The sequence below is a fragment of the Varanus komodoensis genome, unplaced genomic scaffold (assembly GCF_004798865.1).
Source record: "Varanus komodoensis strain SLA01 unplaced genomic scaffold, ASM479886v1 scaffold11, whole genome shotgun sequence".
Taxonomy (NCBI): Eukaryota; Metazoa; Chordata; class Lepidosauria; order Squamata; family Varanidae; genus Varanus; species Varanus komodoensis.
The window spans coordinates 500,563-510,445 of record NW_025335317.1 but is presented as its reverse complement, the minus strand read 5'-3'; the positions used below and the strand labels follow the sequence as shown (position 1 = coordinate 510,445).

General features: G+C 56.3%; 1 protein-coding gene across 1 annotated transcript; it reads right to left on the bottom strand.

Moving 5' to 3' along the window:
• Positions 1-3,027: 3,027 nt before the first annotated feature.
• On the bottom strand, positions 3,028-9,399 carry EIF3F (eukaryotic translation initiation factor 3 subunit F). Its single transcript, XM_044420168.1, has 7 exons — positions 9,329-9,399; positions 7,992-8,071; positions 6,893-7,030; positions 5,720-5,811; positions 4,430-4,566; positions 4,222-4,335; positions 3,028-3,163 (listed from the first exon to the last, which is right to left on the bottom strand). The coding sequence occupies exons 2-7, from the start codon at positions 8,057-8,059 to the stop codon at positions 3,086-3,088; spliced, it is 627 nt and encodes a 208-aa protein (XP_044276103.1). The 5' UTR covers positions 8,060-8,071; positions 9,329-9,399; the 3' UTR covers positions 3,028-3,085.
• Between the last annotated feature and the right edge of the window lie 484 nt (positions 9,400-9,883).

Here is a 9,883-nt window from a genome sequence, read left to right as displayed (position 1 = left end):
AGAGCCCCTCCGGGCAGGCGCCTCTGCGCCCTGCCTGCGCCTAGAGCCTCGACTCCCATGCGCCCCAGCCGGCCCGGCGGTAGCTCCGGGGCTGACGCTCGGCCGCCCTCGCCGGCCTGCCCCCCACGGCGCGGGGGCGGAGGGCTCGTTGTCCCGGGCGCCCGCCGCTGGCTCGCTCGCCGGGCCGGGCCGGTTTCGCCCGTCCGGAGCGCCCTTGGCAGCCGCCACGGGCTGCAGCTCCCGGGAAGCCTCGCCAGCGAACCGCGTGACCTGCGGCCGCTGCCGCCTCCCGCCGCGAGTCTCGCGGCTCCAGCGGCTGGCCCCGCATTCCGGAGCGACGAGAGGGAGGCCCTCCCCCCGCGCCCATGTTCTCCAAACCATGTGCCACGGTGTGCGTCTCCGTCACGTGCGCCCTCCCGTGGCTAGTCTCCCGTTAAAATGCCTCAGCGGCTATGTAAAGGCGGCGCGGATACTCTGGTTTTGCCTCTCGCAGGAGCCGCAGCGTTGCCAACGTTGCCCGGCCACGCACCGCAAAGCGGGATCCCGGCGCGGCCGCGCAGCCCCGGGGCAGCCGCTTCCCTTCTGAGCTGCGTCCGGCACGCAGCGCCCTCGCCCGCTGGACCACCCGCGCGGTCTGGCGCCCCTGCAGCCGTGGCCGCCCCACCGCGTTGCGCTCGCCCCTGCAGCAGAGCAGCCGGGAGAGAAGGGGGCGCCCCCCCCCCGAAAGCCTCACGCGGGCAAAAGGCCGCCCATCTCCTCCGGGGGAAGGCAGTCCAAGAGCAGCGAGGATGGGCAGGAAGAGAGGGGGGCGTCTGAAACGAGCCACGAGGCGCAGCAACTCCTCTCAGAAAGCCACAACTGGGGTGGTGCAGCTTAGAAAAGGCAGGGGTGTTCCGAGGGATGCCTGGGGGGCGGGATGGAGAGGAGACCTTGTGCTCCTCTCCCAACACACCAGAAACCAAGCGGGTCATCCCAGGAAGCCAAGTTGCAGGAGATTCGGGACAGGTAAGCGCACTTCTCCTACTGCATACTGGAAGCAGTGGCAGCCAACTGGATGGTCTTGGAAGGGGCCGGGCCACATCCCTGGAGGCGGCCCCAGTGGCCACTGCCCTGGCCGGCCGCCGCTCCGCCAGAGGTGGCCTGTCCTCGCACTGCCGTTGCCGAGGAGCTCGGGCAGGTGCAGGCCTTGCACCCCACCTGCTGAAGGGGCTGTGCACCACCGCGCGAACGAGGTACTGGGCTGCATGGACCATCGGCCTAATCCGCAACGGCTTCTCCTGCGCCTCCTCGCCAGCATGTGGCTCCTGGCAGTTTCAAGCACAATTCGATTTGCAAACAGGGTGCGAGCCCCCATGCGTTGCGTCCCAGCAGAATGGTGGATTCTGCAGAGGAAAGGGCCACACAGGCGTGGCTCCTTCATGCATTGCTTCTCAGCCGTATGGAACTTCCTTTCTGCGATCGTGGACTGCGACGGGCACACATTAAGGGAAAAACCAGGGGACAAGCATGAGGGGCTACGGTGGAGAGCCCGGCCTTCCTGCAAGGCGCACGCTTTCCCCTTTGCGGAACAGCAGGCCTGGAAAGTTTGCACAAATTATGCTACCCTTGAGCGTAATTTCCAATTATGCCGTTCAAATACTGTTTGGTGGTGCTAGGGGCTTTTACAGGGCAGGGAACTGAGAAACGCGACGGCTCCTCCCCTGGTCTCTGCTCCACCTCCCCTCCTCTCCTCTCCAGTGCGACAGCAGCAGTGGTCACAGAGCGCCCGGCGCTGCCAGAGAGCCACACTTTGCAGGCCGCCCAAGGCCCCGGCTCTTCCCCAGCAGGCCAGCAGCTGCATGCGCCCCGAGGCGCAACAGGGGGCCGTTCTGATCACAGAGCCCCAAGTGCAGAGAGCCGTGACGCATTATGCTCTCGGCCGCTGCTTCCTGCAAGGAGCGCACTGTTCTCCTGCCTCCCTGCTGCATGAGGCTCCAGCAGGCCAGGCGCCGATTAATGATTAAGCAGCAGCAGCGGCGGCAGCCCCCGCGGGGACCGGCGTGGAATGTGCGGTTTGATGCTGAAGCGTCCGGCGTGACACGCAGCCCTGCAGCACGGGTCCCTCGGCAGCTGAGCACCCGCAGCTCCGGCTTTCCCAGGGAAGGGGCACCACTTCTGAGCGCATCCGGGGCAGCGTGCGCTGGGCCAAAGCAACGCACCTTCCAGCCCACGCTCTGCTCTCCGAGGGCCGACCGCGGCAATGCCAGGGCAAATCTCAGCAGCAGACCCCGCGCCAACACCTGTGTGCTCATGCTCCCGGCATGCAAGCAGGCACCACAGCAACGGTGGATCCCTTTAGAGTCACCTGGGCTGCAGCTGTGTGCTCTGTGAAGATCCTCGATCTGGCCTGAATCACTGACCACTCTGTTTCCCGGATGATCCTGGGTACCGGGGGCAGGCATGATTTCACACACTTACCTGTTCCTGCTGGCTCGCCTTCTCTCCCAAGCAAAAAGCATGGCTGCTTCTCCAAAGGCTGAATGCCAGAGCAGCTCAGCTGAGCAGTCTTCATTCTAACCTAAAAACACCACTCTCCCCATTCGATTCGGAATCTTTTCCACCACACTTTGGTTGCTTCCTGCATTGTCTTCCAAAGTCCAAGCATACTTTGGCAGAACTGAAAGAACTTTGGGCATTTAGTGGCAAGGATTCAAAGAGTAATGGTATATTGTACACAGGTTGTTTTGGAAATTCTTATGGTATTTATTAATAGGTGGCTCTCCCTCTCTTCCTGAGATAGTGCAACTTAAGTAAGTTCCAAGCCTAAAAAGCAAACAAGAGACTGGATCCCACTAAGTTTGCTTACTGATATTCAGCCACCGGTTTGGCCGAATGATCAATGTGCAAGATGCCAAACGAGGAACTGCTAATACACTTTTGTTTATGACCTTCATCTTCTGAACACATTTCAGTTCCCAGTTATTCCCTTGAAGGGGAGGGGTTAGGTGATGAGGAACTGACTTAAAAAATTATGGTCCAACCAGAAAGTTTTGATTAGAACTCCAGTTTTTTTATGCACTCCAGTTGTAAGATTCCTAAGAATTTATTATAGGTTTAGGATTTTTTCATTGAGTGCAATTTGTGACTGGGTGAGGTTTGCCAAGTAAGTCACCATCAGCAGATCCTGAAAGAAAGAAAAAGTGCGCATGAAAGAGCATACAGAAAATGGCTGCACAGTACAAACACTAAGAACAAGTAGTGCATTTCTCACTTGGCTGAGTGCCAAGAGACTGCAGCATTTTTTAAGCTTCCGGCTGCAAACTGGCAGGGTTTCACTTCATAATGACCAAAAGGTCACTCAGTGTGGCACTGTATTTTTAAACCAAGAGGGTTCCGTGCATGGTGTGCTCCTGCGTCCCATTCCCTGCTATGTTACACGTTAAGGCTGCAAGGAACTTGCACCCTCCTTTTCCGGAGAGGACAGCCGACTGAGGGGCGAAGGGCCAAACGCTGCCATTCGCATCACGCCTGGCCTTCGGAGCAGTCGCAGGAATGCTCCAGCTGCCCCTGCAGGAGGGCCAGCCAGACATGCTGCCCCAGAAGCGTCGCCCCGCGACATCGGCGAAGGGAGGGAAGAGCGTGAGCCTGCGTGTGCACGCACGCGTGGCCGTGGCAGGCCGGGAGCGGAAGAGGGGAGAGGCGCACGCTGGCGCTGCCCCAGCCACCCACTGCCTGCCAGGTGGCCTTGCAAACGGCTCCCTGCCCCGAGCAAGCCCCCCCCCCCCAAAGAGCTTACCCACACCTAATGAGGGAAGTGCGCCTCACAGCACAACGTGCCACAGCCAGCATTCTTTCATGAGCAACACACACACACAATCCCCCCACTTCCCCCAGGAGGCAGCTTTTCAGATCGGGACGATTCACTATAAAGCATGTGCTGAACGGCAGCAAAAGCCGCCATTTTGAAACCAGCCATTAAAATTCCCCTCTGCTAGTGCAGCCTATCTGCTCCATGGCTCCCCTGGAGATTTGTAGCAGCCCTGGTGATTAGTACACAAAGGTAACACGGAACCGAGCAAGACTCCCCTACGCAAACCCGTCTTATCCACTGGGGGCACCGGGAGCTTAGAAAGGAACCAATCTGCAAAAACTCCGCCTGGGTCTTGTACTGGGATTTTTTTTTTAAATTCAGTGGAACCTACCAGGCAAAGGCCCACTGAAAAACACGCGCCAGGGACTTACATTAATATTGCTGTTCAACATCGTCTCAAAGTCCTCCGGTGGAATCTTTGGAACCTGATTCACAAGGTCCATCAGGAAGCGGCCCACGGCGTTGTCAGCAGCCACTTTGCCAGACTAGACACAGAACAGGCACTCAGACCCCCGGACACGTGCAATAAATCAGCCACCCAACGCACTCCAGCACATCTCTTCCCGGGACGCATCTTACCAGGACGTCTTCTGCGTACTGCAGCACTGTGCTCAGGGTATCCTGAATTTGGGCAGATGCTGCCCCCACTTGCTGGAGGTCGCTGGACAAGCTAATCACCCGACTCGGGCTGAAGCACGTCTTCATGATGAGATCCACTGGAAGGACAGGGCAAGTTAAGGACTGGACTGTGGCTACCAGTCGTTCCATCGAATGAATTTACAAACCAGGCATTTTACAACGAGAAAGATGGCGGACTGTTGCTCACAGGAAGTCTTCCGAGCCGACTCCTGGAAACTGGCGCTACCCGTCACTCATCCAAGTTACTGCGTAATTGTGTAGTAGTAGACAGCATTCTTGGTAAAGGGGTTTCTTACGCAAGACTCTCTCTCGTTTATATTCTATTCCGTATTTAAAGAATGCTTTATTGTTGGCCCTGGCATTACTACCAATATGATCCTCAAACTCCTTCCTTGCTTGCGACTGTCCAGCTGCACAAGCTTGTGGTCCTGTCCATTCTTTTCCTCTGGGCAAGGCTTCCATCTTTGGAAGGCCTTTCTTCTGCTTCACGGCTTCTCTGATTCTGTGCACTGGCCCCGCTGGTGATTTCCTGGACTTTATGCTACTTTCCCTGGCGCGTGGTATGCGCATTACGGGCACCAGCCTCCCCGATCTCCTTCCCCATCTCAAGGTCACCCCGAGCGTCGTGGGCTGCAGGATGACCGCATGCTCCTATGACGGGGCCAGTTCTGGGGCCGGGAGCCGTCAGCCACAGTACTTGGTGGCGGAGTCGTCACACTGTGGAGTATCGAGTCTGCGGGACTCTCTGCCCGCCTTCACCACAGCGGGCAGCACTCCCTCGGGTACACCCTTCCCCGCCTTCCCTGCACAGCCTGTGCCCAGGAAGGACCGCATCCCGCGGGTGCCTCCCCTCCCCCAGGTGCCACCACATCCAGCCTCCACCCCTTCACCAGGCACGCTGCTCCCCCGCGTGGCTGCCAGCAGCTGCTCTGAAGCGGCTGAGCACGGGGCCCCAGCCCCCCAGCCGGGTGCGGTCCAGCCCTGGCCGACTGGCTGCTGGGCTCGCTGGGGCCTCGCTACCTGCTCCCTCCCCTCCGGCCACTAGGGAGCTCTGACCCAGCTCGGGAGCTCCCGGCTTCGCTCAGCCTTCCCCACGCAGGGCCCGCTCCAGACGCCGCGCTGCAGCCACTCCACGGCAGGAACGCGGGGAGCCTGGGACGCATGCCGCCCACCGGCCAGACGCCGGCCGCGTGCCAAGCACGGCAGGGCAGGGCAGGGCAGGGCACTCACCGCCTATCCGCTCGGTGTCGTAGTAGGCGTACTTCACGGTGAGCGGGGTGAACATCACGCCCATCGTCTTACCAGGGACTCCCATCGCAGTGCTGGGGAAAGACAGATCTTCACACTGCAGCACTTCCAAGCAAGTGTTCAGTCGGAGCAGCTTTGCCAGTGCGCGCGTTCTGAGAAGCCCAAAGAATACACCCCACCCCACCCCACCCCACCCCACCCCACCCCACCCCACCCCACCCAGCGCTTCACCAGAACAGGGCAAGAGTCATTATGAGGGAAGACGTGCTCAGGCAGGCCTTGCTTAGGGACACCGGGATGCACCCACTCGGGAGCTGGCACTGGGTGGGGAAGGGCCTGCTCTGAGTCACATGGAGCTCCCCCGCCTCCCTCTCCAGTGCACCCACCTCTTTTTTACTACAGAAATTAATGCAGGCGCCCCAGACACAGAATGTGCAAAGGGTGCTCCTGGGTTGACAGATGCAGGAGCATCCGCTCAAAATCCAGAGTTACAGGCCAGGGAAAAGCAGCAGCACAGAACTAATCATTACAGCCTGCTCAGTTTGACTCTCCGTAAATTACAGAGGATGAACAAGCACCACGTTTCAATAAAAATGTCTTTCCCCAGCCAACTGGGATCCTTCAAATTAAGGTGATGGAGGACTTCTCCCTCTTTTTCCCATTCATGTTTATTGAAAAGTTCTCCAAGTCTTTTGTTAATCTGAAATTTATAGTTAAGAGCCCTGAAATTCTCTTCAGAATGGAATGTTTCTGGATAGAAGAGCTGGGCCCTTCTCAGCAGCAGCACTGCCAAACTTGGAAACACTTTCCCGGCAGGATCCACCAGGATGCTCTGACTTCCCTAATGTATTCTGAAGCAAAACTGTTTCAGGAAGCTTGTAATATGTGATTTTCTGTTGCTTCTATGCTTTCTAGATTTTACTATTTCACTGCCTTATTTTTAAATTCCAGATTATTTTTCTAATTTGTCATAATGCACAGTTTGACTCCACTTTGGGTGTGTTTCTATGAGGAAACAGGATATAAATCAATCCTGCATTACAGTAAACCTGGACTGCAGCCTATAAAGGAATCCTTGCAACTCTGAGCTCCCTGGTCACACGAACCAGGATGCAGACAGCATGAGCACAGTGTGGAGGCTGGTGTGGCAAATACCTGACGTAGGCCTTGATGCTCATCCGCCCGTTTTGTAGGCTGGTGTCCACAGTGAGGTGAATTGGATTGTGTGCTTCCCGACTGTAATATTCATGGATTAAGACGGAGTGCTCAGTGATGTCATGCCCTGTGGCATACCTGCAGAAACGCAAAGACAGGAACACCGTCTTTTGCCCACAATGCTTAGATGTTCAGAATCCAGACAAACTCGCAAAGCACACCCATGCTCTCCTCAGAAGTGCTTTGACGAAGCAGGCCCAGCAGGCACCATGTGACTGCACTGCACAGCAGCCCGTCACAGCGAGACGTCATGTCAGGTGAATCTGAAGCACCTTCCCCCGGGTAGCTCCCATCTCTCGGACAGCCTGCGGCTTGTTCTGGGGCTGCCATGTCACCTGTGCCACCACCAGGGACAGCCACCCCAGAAAAGCCTAAGCAGCACTCTAGGGTGACTCTCCCTGGCTTGATCGCCTCTGCCCCAGTGGAGACCCGTTCTGTACCACTGCAGCTGCCCCTAGGCCCGTTTTTTGTATCTCTGAAGTGGCAGCCAGTGCCAGTCCCTCCAAACTTCTGGAGGTGCATTTTGGGTGCAAGCCATCTTTAAAAGGTGGCTGACCACTGATGGTCACTCATAAAAAGGAGTGGGTGAGGGGAGTTAAAAGGAGGGGAGCCACTGCAGTCAGAGTGGGGAGGAAAGAGGCAGGTGCTGCTGCACAGACCCCTGGGACACCTGCAGGAGGACCAAGCAGGGAGGAGGGGGCTGGCCTCCAGTGCATCATGCCACCACTGACCTCGGGCCACATCTCCTCACGCATGATTTCAGGATACTGAAAGCTACAAAAACCCAAAGGTGAGCGCAGGGCAGATCCTCTTAATCACCAAGCATGGTTCTTCAGTATGAGTGAACTGTGCCTTATTCAGCGAACATCAATTATAAATGCTCAGAGAATGGCATCTCGCCATTCACGACAATGTAGCTGCATAAAGTTGCCCATGTAAAGGTTGTTTTTAATTATGTGTTGGTGTACAAATCTGGAGAGACCAAGCTGCTCGTCTCGTCCGGCTGCCTGAGAGCACAGCAACTTGCTGCAGGACCTACCATCCGAGGATGATCTCACTGGGAGAAACCTTCTTGTGCAGTTCATACATGTTCTTGGCAAATTCCATGTCAACTGCCACCTAGAAGTTGAGAAAGCCAGCATGAGATTCTGCAGCAGTGAAGACGACTGCGGGCTGCCTGGTGCCACACAGCGCAGCTGGTCCGAGGCAGAGGGCTTCCTAGCCCTGCTACCCACACCTTCTGCTAAGATGTCGGGGCTAAGCCTGGGACCCTGGGCATCCACGGCATGCTTCCTGCCACTCAGCTATGCCCCCCGAACAGCAGGCACCATCCTGCCACGTCTCTGCACTGGGTGGCATGCTTGGAGCATGAGCCTCCTCCCAAACTGCTTCTCCAGCCTGGGAGGAGACATACCCAGGAGGGCACTGGGAGCACAAGGGGAAAATATTCCCTGTACATGGGGAGTCAGTGGCCTCTTGCTTTGGAACACCCCCCCCCCAAAAAAAAGCTGCAATGGAGAAATGCAGACTGAACACGGGCATCAGTGCTTCTGTGACGTTATCAGAAGGCGGAGAAGTCCCCTCATCTCACAACTCACGACACATCAACATGATCAGCAACCTCTGGCTGTCATACAAGTAGCTGCTATTGTGCCATGTTTCTAGTTCAGAAGACTGCGCAGTAACCAAATGTCCGAGAGCCAATTGTGGCGTGGTGGTGAGACTGCAGGACTGGGACACGGGAGGTCCGAGTTCTAGTCCCCACTTGACCAAACTTATCACTTGCCAGCTCTGGGCCAGCCCCTTACTCTCAGCCTAACCTCCTTCACAAGTAGTTTTGCTCTTGTTCTCCATCTACACATTTTATTTCCTCACACTCCTAAACATTCACACAGGAGTTACTAGTTATAAAAATGTAGCAGCTTTAACACAATATTCCTGTGTGCAATAATATTCCAATGCTCTAGTTAGTACACTGTCACACAGGAAATGCCATTCTGGATCAAGCCAAGGGTCCTCTCAGTGCAGCACTCCATTCACAAGTGGCAAACAAGCCGTCCACAGGACCACTCAAGCAGGATGGGCACAAGACTTCTGCCAGCTTAAGTATCACTGCAACTAATGCACACAGACACGCCGCCTCAGATAACAGAGGCTGCACCTAGCCAACAAGATGAGTAGCTATCAATAACCTCCTTCGTGGTTAGTAATCACTGATCAAAAGTGATCCATCTTTTTCCAAAAAGTGATCCTGCAAAAGAACCATTGCTTCCTCAAATGCGGTATTACCCGATCATGACAGTCTTGCACTGGGTTTAATTCTGAATGGCCAGAGCAGTGATATAAAATTACACTGGGGACAAAGCCCATGCTCACCTCATCTTCTGATTCATTGTGAGGAACGGAGAAACAGTTGGTGACTTCCACTGAATGTTTGTCAACCGTGCCTGTGAAATGAAAGACAGCACCTTTCTAAGGAGAAGCCTTCCCAACTAATGCACCAGGATCATGTGGGGAGGGATTTCCACACAGAACACCAGAAACTCCTGACACAGAAGGGGCATTGGATTCAGCTTCGAGATCAGAATTATCACCCAACCTTCCTCCCCACTCACTTCTGTCCTTCCAAAATCTAGGAGAGAATGATTTGCAAGGACAGACTCCAGCTTAAGTTCCAGGACTGAAGCTGTGCCAACACACGGGATCGATCCGCAGTGTCAGTCTCGCCATGGCGTCAGGCCTCCCTTCCATCTGCTGGTCGGTCCTGCAAGGCTGAGGCGGGAAATGAAGGCAGCGGAGGCCCTGGTCCGGATCCTTTCCTCAGCCATAACCGGTTCACACACCCGCAGCCCGCCCGGCGCGACGGCACGGCGTGCGCGGGAGAAGCGGGCCGAGCCACCGCGGGGGCCGCCGCGAGGCCTGCGCAGCCGG